Source organism: Cavia porcellus, unplaced genomic scaffold (assembly GCF_034190915.1).
Source record: "Cavia porcellus strain 051 isolate PalLab524CR breed Dunkin Hartley unplaced genomic scaffold, mCavPor4.1 scaffold_2, whole genome shotgun sequence".
NCBI classification, from domain to species: domain Eukaryota; kingdom Metazoa; phylum Chordata; class Mammalia; order Rodentia; family Caviidae; genus Cavia; species Cavia porcellus.
Window position 1 is genome coordinate 110,000,874 of NW_026947485.1, and position 19,691 is coordinate 110,020,564.

General features: G+C 36.9%; 1 protein-coding gene across 6 annotated transcripts in view; it reads left to right on the forward strand.

Annotated features, from left to right (window-relative positions):
• The window catches only part of Arhgap19 (Rho GTPase activating protein 19), an 89,989-nt gene that overhangs the window by 45,651 nt on the left and 24,647 nt on the right, over positions 1–19,691 (forward strand). For all 6 annotated transcript variants that reach the window (XM_063245118.1, XM_063245120.1, XM_063245116.1 and 3 more), the window contains exons 4-8: positions 1,006–1,215; positions 3,892–4,118; positions 6,115–6,201; positions 15,752–15,817; positions 17,463–17,654. In XM_063245118.1, coding sequence (XP_063101188.1) covers positions 1,006–1,215; positions 3,892–4,118; positions 6,115–6,201; positions 15,752–15,817; positions 17,463–17,654 — 782 coding nt within the window. The remainder of the gene's footprint in view (positions 1–1,005; positions 1,216–3,891; positions 4,119–6,114; positions 6,202–15,751; positions 15,818–17,462; positions 17,655–19,691) is intronic.

Below are 19,691 nucleotides of genomic sequence, written 5' to 3' on the forward strand. Positions count from 1 at the left end.
AAAACAAAATAAAATTAGTTATCAGTGTTTTATTTTTATTTTTTCTAAAATTATCAGTATTTTAAATGAGAAGGGTCCAGATTTCAGGTCTTTGCTTTTTTTTTTTTTTTTTTTTTAAATTTTAAAGAGGAAAAAAAAAAAAGCACAGAAAAATAAAAAAAAAGCAATCAAGCAAACGAACAAAAAACCCAACAAAAGCCAACCAACAACAACAAAACAATAGTGATAGAGGATTTCAAAGCAAGATGATAGGAATTTAACAATGGTTGTTATATGGTATATTGTTATCTTCAAAATAATTTCTCAGATTTCAGCTTCTTTGGATGATAGGAAAATCTAGCATTTTGGCTTAGTTGCCACTTGGACATAATTAGGTGGTGTATAGGAAATAGTCTCCAGTTTGTTATGGTTCCTATTCATTCTTTTACTGTTAACCTGCCTGGCCCTGTAGGCATGTGACTTTGGCCCCCTGAAGAAGAGATTTATGCAAAGATGAAAACATGATCAAATCAAATCTATTCTACTTTAAACAAAAATCTCCTTGGATGAAGGAGATTCTGGTTGGGTCAGATAATTTGGTTGGCATGACACTAAGCTGCTGAGACTCTTTTAGATTGAAAGGTGATCTGACAGAGTTCTAACTCCTGAAACAATGGGAGAAGTTTATAGGAATAACATACTTTCACAGATGAACTCAGTCCCTCCAAACAAAGCCTGGTTTATAGAGGGAAGGGGTTTTAGGGTTAAATTCAGTCTCTAGATGTACCTCAGGTGGGTGAATGATTTGTGAGAGGTCCATCCTTCAGTTTGGGTGAACTCCAGGTGCTCAGGGATGTCCAGATGTCTTCAGTGGACCAGTAAGTTACAAACTTCTCTGGAAGAAAAGGCAGAGGTCGCATTTAAAGGCTTTTTAAAGGGTGTTTTAAATGAAAAGTAGTGTTTGCACCATGTATTAATCTTTTTACTTCCTGTTTGCTTGTCCTCGTTTTCTTCCATGCTAAACAGACTTGCGAGTAGAGGGTTTGTTTAGAGTTCCAGGGAATAGTGTCCGACAGCAGATTTTAAGGGATGCTCTCAATAATGGAACTGATATTGACTTGGAATCAGGGGAGTTTCATTCAAATGATGTTGCTACTTTGCTGAAGATGTTTCTAGGAGAGTTACCGGAGCCCCTGCTGACACACAAACATTTCCATGTGCACCTCAAAATTGCTGGTGAGTATAGGAAGTGGGAAGGAGTATAAATGTATTTCTTTCAATTTATGAAGTCTTTTGGGATTTTCTGTTCCTCATAAACCATAGCAGTTTTTGGTATTGGTTAAGATTTCACAATATTACTGGGTTTTTCTGGGTATGCTTACCATTATTGGCCAGTTATGTTTGATTTAATTGGATGTTTTTTCTTGATAAATAAGCTTTTTATTAAGACAAGGAGCTGAAAAAATAAGATCTGGGTTTTATTTATTTCTGTATCCTTGATGGAGCTTAACATAGTCCTTTGAAGATTTTAGGTGCTCAATAAATGTTTGCTTTTCATTGGAATGAATAGATTCACTGGATTCATACAACTTAGATGGTTATAGATTTGGTATATTTGCTTTGGTTTGGGGCTTTTGCTAAACATTTCTATGCCTCCTTTGGGATTATCTCTATACTTGGAAATATGGTTTTTAAAACTAATTTTATAAACTGGGCACTTACCTGTAATCCCAGTATTTTGAGAAGTTGATGCAGTAAGATCCAAAGTTCTAGCCCTGCATGGGCACTTTAGTGACTTAGTGAGACTGTCTCAAAATAAAAATAGACCTGGTGATGTAGTTCAGTATAAATACCCTGGCTTTAATTCCCAGTTAGTCTTCATCCCCATTATTTGTTATCTGAATATGCACTACATGCACATGACTCAGAATTCAAAAGGTTCAGAAATTGTACAGTGAAAAAGTTTTCCATTCCTAGTCCCTAGTTTTTCCTTGAGATAACCAGTGCTGTAGATATGTAATGCAGCCTTCCAGAGCGTCTTACTTTCTAATCACTGAGACCCAATACCTGACACCTACAACTTAAAGGAGGAAAAATTTGTCATACAGTACAACTGGTAGACATTCAGTCTATAGCTAGTTTCAAGGTAGGTGGCTGAGGAGAAACAGCTCATGGCTTGGCAACAGGAAGCAGAGAGACGTTAAGGGAGGAAGGAGGAAGCTAAATTTTGGCCATACTCCCCCATGACTTACCTCTTCTGAGCAGACCCCACCTCCTAACAGCAAGGCGCTATAAGCACCCTTGATCCCATCATCTTCCACATGAGGCTTTGGGAAACATTTTTAAAATATGTATTTTTAGAAATACTTACATAAACTCCTTTCCCCCTCTTTTTTTGTAATGGTAGATAGATACATGGTTCTTTGGTTTGCTTTTTTCACTTAATGTTTCTTGGAGACTGTCCCATTCTCACCTCACAGTTTTATCATCCAAGGTAGGGAATTCATTCTAAGTTGCACAGCTGTTATGCTGCCAGAGGCGCTATATACATGCAGCATCAGAATCCCTGTTGTTTTTACTTAGTTTTTGCCCTGGAACAATTCTTTTTTTTTTCTTTCTAATTTTTTTTTTTTTTTTTTTTTTTTTGGTACCAGGGATCGAACTCATGATCTCATACTTGTCAGGCAGGTGCTTATGCCACTGAGCTAAATCCCCAGCCCCAACGTTTTCTAGAAATACTACCTGCCTTTCCAAAACCTAAAATTATTACTGAGGGTAAACAGCTTAAATAGCATACTGTAATCATTTTCAGGTCTACATGAATTACTGTATATACAAATGGTCATTAGTTTTCTTTGAGATTCTGATTATACAGGGAACCTTTTTTTTATTGATTACCTAGGTAACCTGTTTGGGTAGAAATGATGATTCTGACTCCACTAGGAGCTGCTTAGAATCATTCTATTATGGAGGCATGTTCACCCTGTTTTTTTTTTTTTTTTTCTGTCTCTCTCTCTCTCTTTCTTTTCTATATACTTTACACTGGCCTTGAACACAGTATGTAAGCTCAGGCTGGCCTCGAACTCATGATTTATTCTTCTGCTTTAGCCTTCTAGGTACTGGGATTATAGGGTTGTGCTACTATGCCCAGCTGATTTTTCTTTTAGTTACAAAATAACAAAGTGGGGGAAAAGTGGAAGGTATAGCATTATTCAAAGATCTGTATGGACACACTTCATTTCCTTTGGGTATATAACAGGAATTAAATTGCTAGAAAATATGGTAACCCTTCAATTTTTGAGGTAATGCCCAAATGTTTTCCAAAGTAGTTATATCATTTTACATTCCCAGCAATGTTAGAAGACTTAATTTTGTCTTTGCCAATGTTTGCATTGTAGTCTTTTTGATTATAGTCATGTTAATGGGTGCAAAGTAGTCGCTCAGTATGGTTTTGATTTATGTTTTCTTTATACTTAATGATACTGAGCATACAAATGCTTATTGGCCATTTCATTTCTATATTCTCTCTCTTTTTCCCCCTCCTCCCTCACGTGCAGTGCCTTATACACGCTAGGCAGGTACTCAACCACTGAGCTACATTGCCAGCCCTAAGTTGCCCAGGCTAGCCTTGAACTAATGAACCTTTTCTAGTTGGCTTTACAGGAATGAGCTACTGTGTCTGGCTAATTGATTTGGAGGAATGGTTATTCAGGTCCTTTCCATTTTCTTTTTCAATGCTGGAAATCAAACCAAGACCTTGCAACATTCTGGGGTGCTATAACATTTGAATTTTATGTTTGTTTTTTTTCCTTTATTGGGGATTGAGGGGAGGATAATAGTAAAACAGTAATAGCATGGATTTTTTTTCTTGCTGATATTTTCTCTTCTTCAAAAATTTCTTTTGTTCTCAAGATTTGATGCAGTTTGATGATAAAGGAAACAAGACCAATACACCAGATAAGGAGCGACAAATTGAGGCTCTTCAGTTGCTCTTCCTCATTCTCCCTCCACCCAATCGTAACTTGCTGAAGTTGTTACTTGATCTGTTGTACCAGACAGCAAAGAAACAAGACAAGAATAAAATGTCTGCCTATAATCTTGCCCTTATGTTTGCACCCCATGTCCTGTGGCCAAAAAATGTGAGTGTTGAGGAAAAGAAAAAGATTGCTTGGTTTTCCTGGGCTCAGCCTCATATTGTACCTATACTGTGACGGGGTTATTATGGGTCCAACATCTATTCTTCAGCTTTATGAGGTTAGGAACTTGCTTTATTAGTTCATTCAGGAGTTATCTAACCTGAGTGGGTAATTCATATAACCTTACTTATAAGTCAGTCTTTGGCAAACCTGTACAGCAATTTATATGTGGAAACTATGGAATATTATAGCTGCCAGGTAAGGTAGAATTTTTTTTTTAATCTAGTCAATATGAATTCCTTCACAGGACAGTCTTTTTGGGAAATCAAATTAATTTCTGAAGATTGAATGGTATAAATTTAGAATAAAGCAGTGTGATCTTAGGGGATAATGTCATTAAACTTTATATGAAGTGACACATGGAGGAATTCTATCCTATTTTCTATAGATACAGTTTCCTTGGTAAAGCTGAATGTGCTTATTTGTGAGACCATAACCACCTCAGTCACTTACCTAAGAAATAAATTATCTAAAGTCTTTTAATCATTTTTTTTTCCTCATGGTACTGGTTATTGAACTCAAGGCCTTTGCATCCTCAGTCCTGTTTTGTTTTGTTTTTAAAAAAATCAATCTTTTTTTCTGTTGAGACAGGGGCTTGCTTAGTCACCAAATTGCTCAGGCAGGGCATGAACTTGCAGTCCTCTTGCCTAAGCCTCCCAGAGTGTTGGGATATAGGAATCTGCCACCATGACCTACTTATAATCAAATAGTTCGTATTTGACCTGGAGGCACAAACTCATTTTATTCATAATAAAGATGAAAAAACTTAAAAATTTTATTAGCATATGTTTGCAGTGTATAATGATTAAATTTATTGTGAAAAGTTGGTAAGGTACACAACACATCATAACATAGATCTCATATGCTGGAATTGTGAGGCAAGGTATCTGGGTTGAAAGCTGCAAACCACTTATGTTACCTACATTTTTGTATCTTTTAATCCTTAGGTTCCTCCTCTGTAAACTGGGTATATTAGTAGCTTTACCACTTACTTCACAAAGTTGTTGGGAAGACAATAGAAATAGATAGGTTATAGTGACATATAGAAATATTTTTGAGATAAGTAAGGAAAATAGTACAGTAAAGGAGAACGGTTTTGTGGAACATTTTACTATTAAACAATAAAAGAAAGAAAGTTTGGGGCCAGGAAGAGCCTGTGGTGTGGATTGGGAGGAGAGGAGACACCAACACTTGTCCACACTAAGGAGGTTAAGCTTCATCATAAAGGGTTATAGAAGCAGTTAACCAAAGCTATGGAAAAGAAGTAAACTATGGCTATTTTTACAAAAAAATACTAAAGATGTTCTGAGAAAAGCAACAGACCAGATAATGAAGATTCATGCAGAGATGAGGGTTTAGGCATAGTAGAATTGCTTTAGTACTTGGAAAAAAAAAAAAAGACAGGAGAACAAGAGAAGAGAATCAATAGCAATTTAACTGTGTTTTAAAGAAACAGATGTCACTTTTGGTATCCGTTGTGGCAGTTCTCCTTTGTCTCTGGAGAAACTCTCGTTTCTGTAAAGAGGCAATGTCCTTGCTAGTTGGTACAGACAGCATTCTTCCTTTCAGTTATGAATGCTACACCAGATTTTCTTTTTCTATTTTGGTACCAGGAATTGAACTCAGGACCTTGCGCTTGCCAAGCAGGTGCTATGCCAGTGAGCTAAATCCCTTAGACTAGACTTTGTTTAGCAATTTGGCTTACATGTCTAATTTTCAAGCAGGAGTAGGAAATGAAGTTGGTTCTCATGGATTTCCTGGTTGTAGTCTTATGCCATACCTGGTGGAAACCTATTGAACCCAGACCAGGGTTTCTGGAATCAAATGTCCAGAGGGACTTTTGTTAGGGGTAGAGACAGTCACGCATTTGAAAGAATAAGCTTGGTGGTAAGTGCATTCAGCCTTAGAGCCCTTTTCTGGTCTCTTTTCCTCTGAATAGGTTACTGCAAATGACCTTCAGGAAAATATCACAAAGTTGAACAATGGGATGGCTTTTATGATCAAGCACTCGCAGAAACTTTTTAAGGTAGGTAAGGGATGGCATTTAATTAACAGGACATGGAAGAGGGAACCAAATGGAATTCTAGATAAAGATAAAAAGTGGGCCCCTATGAGAAGAGTCCTGAGGGCCTGTAAACCAGAATGGACAGTGGCAAGACCCTGTCAGGTGGGCAGGAATAGGAGGCTGAGTAGTCTCAGCCCCCTAGGTGGTGGGCTCTGCTCTTCTTAAGTCATCCCACCTTTTTCATGAAAGACAGCGCGTGCTGGCAGCTTTCTAGTTTTGTCTTGCCTGCTTCCTACCAGTTGAATTCCAAGCATCTACAGCCCCCTTTTTATTTTATATTCTTTGTCCTTTTCAGCCCCAAATAGGCAGAGGTTCTGTCAACATAATTTTCTCAAGAATTTTGTGGGTCTTCTGTGGATTTCAGTGAGGTTCATTCCATTAGACAAAAGCTACCTACACAGATCTTTTAAAGATAAATCCTCTACCTTGGTCTCCTGGTGAGGAGACTGAGAGACAATACCTTTATACCTTCTAAACGTTCAAATGAGATGATCTGGGAGGCACACTCTTGCATGATTAAAGGGGCCCTTTTTAAGTGACTGAGTACTCTACTAACCTGATGTTACTAGTGTTAGAAAAAGGTTGTATATTCACATCCTTGACTTTTTCTTTAGAGTGAGTATACTTTCTTGAGAGTGAATCTCTTTAATTTTAGTATCTTTTCTGTTTGAGCAGGCTGAGAATTTCCAAGATCATTTAGTTCTGGGTCCTTTTTTTCTTACGGTAACATAGAATTTACCAACTTAATGATTTTAAAGTGTAGTTTTATGACATTATGCACATTTTTGTTTTTTGCAAACATTGCCACTCTTTTCATCTTGCAAAATTGAATTCTATACCCACTGAAAATTCCTGATTTTCCTTCCCCTCATTCTACTTGTCATCTCTATGAATTTGAATACACACTTCATATATGTAAAACAACAGAATCTATTGATTATTGTTTCATTTAACATAGCATAATGTTTTTAAGGTTCACTGGTGTAGCATGTGTCTCCCTTTTTATTTTAATGTTAATTTATTTTAGTGTTAATTTAAAAAATTATGGTAAAATACAGATTGGTGATCTTTTATCCTGAAATGCTTGATATTAGAAATGTTTTGGATTTTGGATTTTGGAATGTTTTCAAATACATAATGAGTGTGTTGATGATGGGATGCAAGTCTAAATATAAAATTTATTTATATTTCAGAAACACCTTACACACTTAACCTGATGGTAATTTTATACAATATTTTTAATGCACCTGAGTTTCGACTCTGACCCAACACATGAAGTCAGGAGTAGAATTTTCCTTCGGTATCATGTTGATACCTAAAAAGTTTCAGATTTTGATTTTCAGATTAGAGTTGCTAATCCTGTAATAAACAAACAAATAAAGAAACAAAGAAACATAAAATTGATTTTTTTCTTCTTTTCTGAGATGTGAGTCTTGCTGTGTTACCTAGCTTGGTCTTGAACTCATGAAAGCAGTGATTCTCTCCCTGAGCCTGCTAAGTGTGCACTTCACACCTGATTATCTTTTTTATTTTTCCTTTTTTGGTGACAAAGTTTCCTGTTTATTAAAGATAGAAAGAAAAAAGGCTCTGCAGAGTGAGATTGGGCCAAGTAAAGGTAAGAAAAATAGAAAAAAAAAAAAAAACCCAAAAAAACAAACCCAAGCAAACCCAGAACACTATACAGCATAGGGCAGGCTATCCTGAAGAGACAAGATAGTTCTTACCCATTTTTAAATATGGTTCAGTGGCATTAAATACATTCTTGATGTGAGCAACCATCACTACTGTTTTCAGCATTGTCTATTTTGTAAAACTGAAACAGAATACTGTTAAATGATAATTCTCCATTCCCTGTCACCCACTCCCTAGCAACCACCATTCTACTTTCTGTCTCTAAGTTACTCTTAAGTACTTTATATTAGTGGAATCATATATTTGTCTTTTTATCACTGGCTTATTTCATTCCTATATCCTCAAGTTTTATCCTCACTATAGCATGTGATAGGATTTTCTTTTTCTTTTTGTATGTTGTTTGTTATGTATTCCATTTTGTGTGTATGCTATGTTTTACTAATCTGTATCTGAGGATAGACACTTGAGTTGCTTCTGCGGTTAAGCTGTTGTTAACTAATTCCACTACATCCATGGGTGTACAGTATCTCTTTAGAACTCTGCCTTTTATTCTTTCAAGAATGCATCCAGAAGTAGCATTACTGGATTGTACAGTAATGCTTTTTCTTTTGTGTTCCTCGGGGTCAAACCCAGGGTCTTCTACATACTAGGCAAATGCTCTACCACCTGAGTTCTCTCCTTTCTTGCTTTTTTGACAAGACTCTTAGTGTTTGTCTTCTTTCTAGCATAAAATGTTCCCAGCTCACTTTGTAATTTTTCTGCCCTGGATGTAGAAGCATTATTTTCATTCACAACCCCTAGTTTCTTTGAATGGCAATAAGTACATTCATTATTTCTGAGATATCACTAGATTTTCTAGATTCTTTGAGGACAAGGCAATAGGTTTTAAATATATATATACACACACACATACACATTTTTTTCCCCTTTTTTTGGTACTGGAACTCAAACTCACAACCTCATACTTACCAGGCAGTCGCTTATGCTGCTGAGCTAAATCCCTGGCCCTGGTTTTAAATTTTTTAAAAAAGAAATTGTAAGTTTATTTTAGTAATATGAATTCAGATTTGCCACTTTAGAATTTTTTTTTTTTTTTTTTTTTGGCTTTTGTTTTAGAGACATGGCCTCACTTTCCTCTTTTTTAAAATTTTATTTAAGGAAAAAAAGAAAAAAAAAACCAGAAAAAGGGTACAAGTTATACAGAATTTCAAAAAAAAAAAAAAAAAAAACAGTAAGAAATCACTAGTTAATAGATTACATATTGTCATCTTAGCAATAGTTGTTCAAGTTACAAAATTAAAGCATATAAAGTGGATATTCAAACAGTGAGACTGCAAACAGTTCTGTTCAATGATCCAACAAAACACAGTAATATGGTTATCTATCTTATACACTTAAATATACATGCAGTTATATCCTTTAGAGCACTTTCTTTTCCTCTCTTTTGTACAATGACAATTACACATTTTGGGTTTTATTACTCCCACTGTTCTTTACTTGTTTTGAAGACAATAAAACCAAATGTGACATAACAAAACAGCCAGTCAAATCAAAAGGATGGACGTAATACATAATGTAAAAACAAAATACAAGGTGATCAACAATGGTTACTATAATGCCTCATGCTATCTTAAAAAGAATTGCCTAAATCATCAGTTATAATAAAATTGAACAAAACAGTAAAGAACAAAACCAATAAAACCAAAACATTGGAGACATTACAGGACTTCAAAAGAAGATAATAGTCAAACCAGAATGGGCGTCATAATAAATCTTATTGTCTTCACAGTTGTTGCCTATACTTTCGAACTTGGTACTATCAAGCAAAACAGAATAGAGGAAACTCAGAACAAGATGGTGAGAGCAATACAGGGTTTCAAATCAAGTTAATAGGAAATCAAAGTGGGTTACTATACTATATCCTGCTATTATTTATTTTTCCCTTAATTAAAAGGATAAAAATAAAAAAGTAAATAATAAAAAAAGGAGATTGAGATAAAAGAGGGCATAACAACAAAACAGCGCAGGTCAAAACATAATCATTTAAGCAAAATAGTGTTTCACCACAAAATAATACCGACATAAAAGTAGTTACCATAGTGTCTCTTTCCTTGAAATCTTTGAGTATAACTTCAAAGCATCAAATGTATCAAGACAATGTAAAACCGTTCAAGGGAATGACAGTATTACAGGGTATTTAGAACCAACTAACAGAAAATGAACAATGGTTTCTGTATAATCTCCTTGTTTATAAAAGTTTTTGTTTATATTATCACATATAATAAAATCCAGTAAGATACAACATGTTAAGACTGATGGAGACAGAACAAAAGCTTGATAGGACTTCAAAACAAGATGATATTAAATCAGCACTAGCTATTATGATGTCTTATATTCTCCAAAGTAGCTGTTCCTACCACCCAACTTTCTCTGCCTCATTTTTGTTGAGCTCTTTTTCTGTCATTAGTTGTCAGTTTGTCTTCTTCATTTATTGTGGCCTTTCTGCCACAGTTTCTGGAATCTTGGTATTTTTCTTTTTTAGAATATCCTGCAGTATTCTCTGTAGAGTTGAATTGGTGGTTGCACATTCCCCTAGTTCCTCTTTATCCTGGAAGCACCTTGTTTTTCCATCAATTTCTAGGGACAGTTGTGCAGGATATATCAATCTTGGCTGGAGGTTATTATCTTTCAAAGCTTGAATTATTTCCCCCTATGTTCTTCATGATTTGATGGTTTGTGCTGAGGAGTCTGCTGTAATTCTGATGGGTGTTCCCTTGTAAGTGATGTGTTTCTTGTCTCTGACAGCTTTTAATATTCTGTTCTCATATTGGATTTCTGGAATTTTGATTATTATATGCCTGGGTATAGTTCTATTTGGGTTGTAGGTGGCTGGAGTCCTGTATGCTTCATACATCTGAGTATCTTTACCTTTTGCTAAATTAGGGAAATTCTCCTGAATTATTTCTGTGAATAGCCTTTGTAGTTCATTTGTTTGTGTCCCTATTTCTTCCTTTACATTCTTAATTCTTAAGTTATAGATCCACTTATCATCTTCTAGCCTTTGTATTATTGCTGTTTGTTTCCTTGTTATTTTTAAGAAGTTTTTCATTTCATGCTCCCACATTACAAATCTGTCCTCCAGTTCAGATAATCTATCCTTAGTTTCTTTCAAGCTGTTATGCCAGCTTTCAGTAGAGTTTTTAGTTTCCTGGTAATCTCTTTGAACCTGCTTCACGTAGTCTATGTTTTCTCCATCAAACAATTCTCCCCTTTTTTTCTGTTCTTCCATTCCACCATCTGTTTTTTCTTGGGCAGTGCTTAGCATTTCTCTAACTATTCTACTTATATCTTGCTTTATTTCATTAAATACTTCACTTTTGAACTCGTCTATGAGGCTCCAGAGATATCACTTTATGTCTATTGGTGCCATGTCTGATATTGCATGTTTTCTATCCTCATTCTCCTTTGCATTTCCCTTTCCTGGATCAGTGTTCTCAGGATTGAGGGCCGAGGACTGTTTTTTGTTGCTCCCTCTTCCTATACTTTTTGTTCCTTCCATACAGGTGTATATAGGAAGCCCAGTTTCTTTGTCAGTTACAGTTTGTTTGAAAAACGCCACCTAGGTGTTCCCGCCCACTGCAGTGTAATATGGGAGACACAGACCTGGGCAGCCTCTACTAGGCCCACCCCTCCAAGTCAGTCAACCTACTGAAGGTTTCACTACTAGGGTGCACTGCCAGGTGCTTGGACCTGGTTTGGGCTAGCCTACTGGGTCTTAGTCTGCGGCATCACCCAGGCCAAGCACTCCCCACCAATCCCACTTAGAGGGGAATATGCGACTAAAGTCACTGCAGCGTCCTGTTCCGGCTAGTCTGCCTGGTCCCAGAATGTCCTGTGTTGGAGCCTCCTAGTCTATGGAAGGGTCCCCATTCCTCTCACTTACCGCAGGTCGATGCAGGGCTCCCCACCAGTTCTGCTCTCAGTTCCATTCACCGGTTCCTGCTCTAGAGCTTTCACACATCTCTTTCCCTGCTGTGCATATTCAGATGCAGCAGTGGTGGCAGGAAACTCACATCGCGGCTTCCAGTGGCACAGGTTGCAGCTTCAGCGCTGAGATTTTATATGTTCCGGTTATAGCACCAAGATTGCATTTCCAATTGGTTTCTCTCAGCTTAGTTCGTTCTTGGGTCGGCAGGGCATATGTCCCCTTGCTTAGGACTCTCACACTGCACCATTCCTGGATTCTAAGCTGGCTATCTCAGAGAGCCTCCGTAGCTGCTGTTATCTGTCCGCCATGTTCTCCCAGAAGACATGGCCTCACTTTGTAGTGCAGTGTTGGCTGGCTTTAAACTCACTATGTAGCCCAGGCTGGCCTTGAACTTGCCTCTTGCCTCTGTCTCTCAGTGCTGGGATTACAGGCATGTGCCACCATGTCCAACATTTTTTGTTTTTGTTGTTGTTTTTCTTTTGAGACAGCATCTCATTGTGCAGTTTAAGCATGCCTTAAACTTGCTATATAGCTTGGGCTGGCTTCTAACTCATGGAAATCCTCCTGCCTCAGCCTTCTGAGTGCTGGAATTATAGACATGTACCATCATACCTACACTCTTAGGTTCTTTTATTTTATATTTCTAGTTCTCTCTCTCTCTTCAACACTGTGGATTCCAAGTTTTAATAGTATTTATATGCATTATATGCTCTTTCCTACAATATATTCAGATTAGTTTCAAAATAATACAGTGGTTGCTACTAATAGTAAACCTATGTAAGACAGAATAAAGCCAATCAAAACAGAATAAATAAAAGTGATACAGGACTTCAAAACAAAATAATAGGAAATGACAATGGCTGCCATGATATATCTTGATATCTTTAAAATAGCTGCTCATACCCTTAGACATGGTAAAATCAAACAAAACAAGACAGAATAAAACCAAACCAAACAATGAAAATGATATAGGAGTTCAAACAAGATAAAAGGAAATTAACAATGGCTACCACCTTCCCTTTTAGGCAGTTTCCTCCCCTTTTACTTTCACAACATCTATTGCACATTTTTTTTTTTTTGTCTTTTTTATTTTTATCAGTACTGGGGATTGAATTCATGACCACCTGCTTGCAAGGCAGGTGCTTATGCCGCTGAGCTAAACCTCCAGCCCCTATTGCACATTTTGGATCCCACTAACTCATTCAGTTTTTTACACTAGGGAAACAACATGATATTCACCTATGTGAGTTCAAACCATTTCATTCATAAGCATGATCTCAGGGTGCACCCATTTACCTACAAGAGCCTGAGATTATCCTTCTTTATAGCTAAATAGCTTTCCATTGTATAAAAATAAGGTATCTTTCCTAACCATTCTGTGATTGATGGGTAAACTGCCTCTGCTTTTTTCGGGTTTCCCGTTGCATGGAGCATTGTTTTCTTTCCTTTGATTTTCAGTCTGTGAATTTCCTTTTGAATTAAATGTGTTTCTTATATACAGCATACTGATGGATCTTGTTTCTTGATCCTCTCTCCTTGTGTGTGTGTGTGTTTTGCTTTTTTTTTTTTTTTTTTTGAATTAAGGTCATCTACATGAGTGGTTACAACTGGCATGCATGGGCTCATCTCTGCCATGCTATCCTCCTGCCACTGGCCTCCCATTCTTCCCCTCTGTTCATTTGCCTGTCCTGCTCAGTGAGCCCCCTTTGCTGCTATTCCTGGAACTGTGGTCATCTTTATCTCTCTGGAATATCCTTCCCTCTTTATAGGGTTGGTTTGATGGTTATGAGTTCTTTCAGTTGTTCTTTATCATGGAAATACCTTATGTCCCCATTGATTTTTTTGCCAGGTACATCAGTCTGGGTTGGAAGTTTTTTCTTTTCTTTTTTTTTTTTTTTTTTTTTTTTTTTTTTGTCTTTTTGAGACAGGGTCTCGCTATGCAGTTCAGGCTGGCCTTGAGCTTACTTTGTAGCCCAGGCTGGTCTTGAATTCGTAACGATCCTCCTGCATCAGCCTCCAGAGTGCTGGGATTACAGGCATGAGCCACCATGCACAAATGGAAGTTTTTTTCTTTCAGGACTTGAAATGCTTCAAGCTCTTCTTGACTTGTGGTTTGTGTTGAAAAGTCTGTCATGATCTTGATGGGTTTTCCTTTATTGGTGATCTATTTCTTTTGTGTAACAGCCTTTAATAATGTGTTCTTCTGCTGAATTCTGGGCCCTTGATTTTTTTTTTATTTCTGGTTGTAGATTTATTTTGGTTACGGCTAGTTGGAGTGCTGTATATCTCACTTATCTGTATGTCAGGTCTTTTTGCCATGCTTGAGAAATTTTTTATTACTTCTGTAAATAGTCTTTATATTATTTGTGTTGACTACTGCTTTTTTGCTGATGCCTATCATTATTAAAGTATTTTTCTTTGTGTTGTCTTGCAGCCATTGAAATGTTATTTCCTGGTCCTTTGTTATGTTTAAGAGATCTTTTCTTTCGTGATTGTTAGCTGCAATCTTGTCTTCAAGGTCTGAAAGTCTATCTTCAGTTTTTTTCCAGCTTTCAGTGGAGTATTTAATATCCTGAATGTCTCTTTGAATCTGTTTCATGCATTGTAATTCCTTCCTGTATTGTTCATTCAAGGTTTCTATTATTTTCCTATTCTCCTCTTTTTTTAAAAATCTATGTCTTCTTTATATATGCTCAGCAATTCTTTCATTGTTTTTGATTTCTTCTTTTACCTGAGATGTTATTTCTGATCTGATTACTTTTACAGTCCGATGAAGTTGTTTCTTTACTTCAGTTGTTATCCTTTCAGAAATTTCAGGTGTGCAAATTCTAATTTCTTCCATGTCTCTGTTTCCCAGACTTGTTCTGTGTGGGCTGGAGGTCTGAGATTGTCTTTTCTCCTTTGTCTTGACATTTTCCTGGGTTCCTCTGGGTGATCTGGTTGTGGGGCCCCAAGTGCTTCCTATGTTGGCTATTCACAGGGTAGGGGAATGGGCCAGGCACCTGGGTTTTTCTGAACCTAGGTTCCCAGGGAGGCAGTGGAGTGCAGAGCAGGCTTCTCTAGACCTGCGTTGTTACATCAAGGCTTCCTCAATGGGTTTGGGCGTGTGGTGGTGGAGGGCTGCTTCTCCTGGCCTGCATGGCTACATTAGGACTCCCCAATGGTGGCAGGTACACAGGGGCATGTCTGGCTGTTTTTCCCAGCCAGACTGGCTGCCTCAAAGAAGCAAGCATCTAAGTTGTATCTTTCGATTAACTTGAGGCAAGTGTGTTTTGTATTTCTGGAGTTACATCTTAAGGATTAATTGCTAGAGGTGACATTTTTTGGATTAATGGATAAATGTAAATGTAATTTTATTAGATATTACCATATTGTTCTCCAAGTATTATATTGTTTTATACTTAGTAAAAGAGTGGATATGTTATTTTATGTTTCTACTAGGACTTGTCATAGGATTCTATCCCACAGTCATCCTAAATGGTATTTTCTATATAATGATTCTAAAATGTGATCTGGAGACCATTTGGAATTTAAGGATTTGGGGGATGTTTTTAGTCAAATATAAACATTGTTAAACTGTCTATATTTTTGTGTCTAACTCACTTGAGTGTACATATGCCAGTTTTGATTTTTTAAAAACAACAACTATTTTTTTTTTTAATCGGTACCGGGGATGAAAAAAACAACTATTGTATTGGTGTCTCCTCACAGTTTTTCCATCAGATTTGTTAAGGTATCTATTTGGTGACAAGAAAAAAGAGCTATATGGTTGGCCTTCTAAAGTAATCTACCTGTTAGATATATTGAGAACCATTGTTTGTTTTTGTGATCCAAAAAAGTTTTAGGTACTGCTAACCACAAGGTTCTGGTTTTCTTTTATGTCCTGCTCAGGCTCCTGCTTATATTCGAGAATGTGCCAGATTGCACTATTTGGGCTCAAGAGCTCAATTGTCAAAGGTAAGAATACAAAACTTTCTTTTTTGAATATGGTTTGTCTGCCAAAAATTCATATCTTGGAAGCTTGGTCCTCAGTGCTATAGTGCTGAAGAGTAAAATCTTTAAGAGGTGGGACTAGTGGAAGGTAATCAGACCATAGAAGCTCCACCTTCAGGAATACATTAATGTGAATGGCAGAATGGATTGGGTCTTATGGGAGTGAAGGAAGTCTCTCAAAGATATTCATTTCTTTATTTGTTTCTTTCTGCTTCCCTTCTTTCCTTCCTTCCTTCTTTCCTTCTCTCCCTCCCTCCTTTTCTCCTTCCCTCTTTCCCTCCTCCTTTCCTTCTTTTCTTCCTTCCAATTTATTTCACCCAAGATGCTGGTGTTTGGAAGGTACAGATAGTATGGTACCAACGTCTTTACCTATATCACAACATAACAAAGAAACAGGGAAACAGCTCTGAAAAACTGGGGTGGGCTCACTTTATGACAACTCACCTTCCACTAGACTCACCTCTTAAAGGTTTTACTCTTCAACACCATAACATTGAGGACCAAGCTTCCAGGATATGAACCTTTGAGAAACAAACCATGTTCAAACTATAGCAGATACCAGAACAATTTAGCAAGTATCACTAAAGGTGATGAGGAAACTATTCTTAATCCAAACAAAGAGAATTAAGATTAGAAGAATTAAAAAAAAAAAAAAACCAGGAAAATGAGAAACATAAAATCAAGAGAAGCCATGGAAAATAGAAGATAAAAATAAAAAATATATTTGTATATAGCTAATACATTAAATATATATTATATATTATAATAACAAAGATCCAGTTTTATGTAATTCATTCTTACTCAAGTTCAGTGGCATGGTAAAACTATTAGATGGCTAAAAGACTATTTCTCCCTGTTTTAGTTCATTCATGGTAGGGCCATAATTTGTATGTTTCACTGCCAGGCAACTCTGAATCAGTAGTGGTACATATGTGACTGTGCCATTGGGTGGTTTGTATGACCTGAGGAACTGTCCCATGCTGGCCATTAGGACAGTCATACATGTACCGCTGTAGGTTCAGGCCAGCAGGAGCATGTTGAGGAAATACTTGGTATGCCTGGGAAAATAAATATTTGATTTCAGTTAGTTTAACTGGAGAGCAGCTTTTCTTAAAAGAGTCCTGTTTTTATTCCTTTACTATTGCCAAATAGTTATTACATTAAATTGTCATATATGGGAAAGGGCACTGGCCAAGCAGCAGTCTGCTTGTGTTCCAAGATGTGCCTGTCCTTTCAGTGTGACTTTATAGCTTAACCTCAGTATTTCAGTGGGAATGATGATATTTTCCTGCTTACCTTGTAAGATAGCAGTGAAGATTACATGAGTTTAGGTGATGCTGAAAAGATGTTTTGAAAACTGAACTCTTTTGCAAATATAACTCTTGGTGAGAATATTCTAGATGCACTTAGTTTCTCTGCTGAGGTCATTGGAGTCGACTACTAAATAACCTTTACCAAGAGATTTCTCTTTATCTCATGACTATAAGATCTTTTTTATTCTTGACTGTAGGCATATACCATGTTCCCATGTCTCCCCCTCCCCCATTTTTGTGGAAACTCAAAAGAAAGCCAATAGGATAAATTTATATTTCTTTTAAATTTTCTTTAGGATGACCTTGATCTGACCACTGCATGTCATGTTAAGTCCTTCTCGCTGGCAAAATCTCAGAAATGGAACCAGGCAGATTCCTGCTCTCAGCAAGAGGAGATCCAGCAGCGTACAGAAGAGGCACTGAGGGAGCTCTTCCAGCATGTTCACAGTATGCCAGAGTCAGCAAAGAAGAAACAACTCATTAGACAGGTGCCTTGAAGGCAGGGAGATGGTGATGGATCTTCAAAGATCTGACAGTCTTTGTAGAATCACTAGAGAACATTGTTAAACAGGATCCTATGTAGTTTTTAGCTCTCCTGGGGACAGGCATTGGTTCAGCCAAGAAAGCAAATGTGTCTCCGGAGTCTCAGTGCACTGCAGCCTCCTGGAGAAAGGAGAGGAGGCTGTTTGAGAGTTTTCCAGTTAAATAAGAGGCTCCAGCTGTGGTTAAAGTGTCTCTAACTTTAGTCACACAGTGTAACAAATTTGCTTAAAGAGAACAAGGAATTCTGATACATAGTTTCAGATTTGAAACACTGAATTTTCCTGACAAATAACTTCCTTTCTGAATCTTAATTTTCTTATTTAGAAAGGCAATACATAGAGTGGCTGGCAAGTTGTAACTCTTACTAATTGAATTGTTTACAGTTGAAACAGACTATAAATCAAGGTCTATCTGATCCTACAAAGTATGAAAGAATTTTTTGGGGGGTAATTTTATTTATTTTGAAATTGTGGGAGCGAAATTAAGTATTTCATTTGCTTTGTTGAGTGTAGTTTGAGTAAATCCTGGTGATGTGAGTAGTTTGTTTCTCAGATAATTCATTTTTGTTTCAATTTCTTCAAATTTAGTTGAATAGGCAGGGTTACTGTATAAAATTTGGGTTTCCATTACTGTAGCAAATAACTGAGTTAATCAATTTAAATGAAAAGTTTGTTTTAGATTACAGTTTTGGGGATTGTAGTCTGTGATTGGGTGGCTCTGTTGCTTTTTGACCTGTGGTAAGGCAGCACATGGTGTCAGGGAGGACAACAAAACTTTTTATCTCATAGGGGGACACAAAGAGGGAGAGACCAGGACCCTACGGTCCCCTTTGAAGGCACACTCTTAGTGAACTAAAACCTCTGGTAGGCCTCACTTCAAGATCCTGCCATCTCCTAGTAGCACAACAAACTGGGGACTAAGCCTTTAATATATGGACTTTGGGGCGGAAGGGGCATTTAATATATGTGTTGCCAAAGAGAGCACATATAAATTAGATTTCACAGTCAGTCTCATTTCTTATTCAGCTTAGGACCCTCTTAAGCTTGTCATTTATTTTATATATATATATATATATATATATATATATATTTTTTTTTTTTTTTTTTTTTTTTTTTGTCGTTTTCCTTTTTATCGGTACCAGGGATTGAACTCACAACTGCCTGCTTGCAAGGCAGGCGCTTATGCCGCTGAGCTAAATCCCCAGCCCCTTATTTTATATTTGATACCAAGCATAGAGGGTCAGGTGTTAATGAGCTAAGCTTTTTTGTTATTGTTGTAGATCTAAGTTATTCTAAGCAATTAACACTTTTTGCTTTTTGGAGTTTAAGGTCTACAAATTATTCTGTGACTGGAATTTTACAGGGTGCTGGCTGAGTATTGTAGACTCAAAGCAGCTAGTGATTTAATTATCAATAGACTTCAGTAGGACAGGTGTAATGACTTCTCTCAACAAGAGTACTGAGGATTAAAGATAAAGTAATACAAAAGGAAAAACATGACTTTTCTTTTTTTCTTGGAACTGGGGGTGGAACTCAGGTGCTTATGCCGCTGAGCTAAATCTCCAGTCCCTTTTTTTTCTTTTAAAGACAGGAACTTATGGATAAAGGATAAAAAATAATCACTCATCCCACCAATGTTTGTTTGTTTTGGCTTTTTGAAGCAGGATCTTACTATGTAGTTCAGGCTGGTGGAGCCCAGGCTGGCCTCCTGCCTCAATAAGTGCTGGAATTACAATGTCTATATTTTGAGCATTTCTTTTAGCCTTTTTCTTACAATATATTTTTACATATATATATATATATATATATATATAGAGAGAGAGAGAGAGAGAGAGAGACAGACAGACAGACAGACAGACAGATAGATTAGCAACTAAACCCAGGGGCCGTGCACTGAGCTACATCCCCAGTCTTTTTTTATTCTTCATTTTGAGACAGGGTCTGGAAAAGTCACCAAGTTGCCTGCACTTGAATTTATGTTCC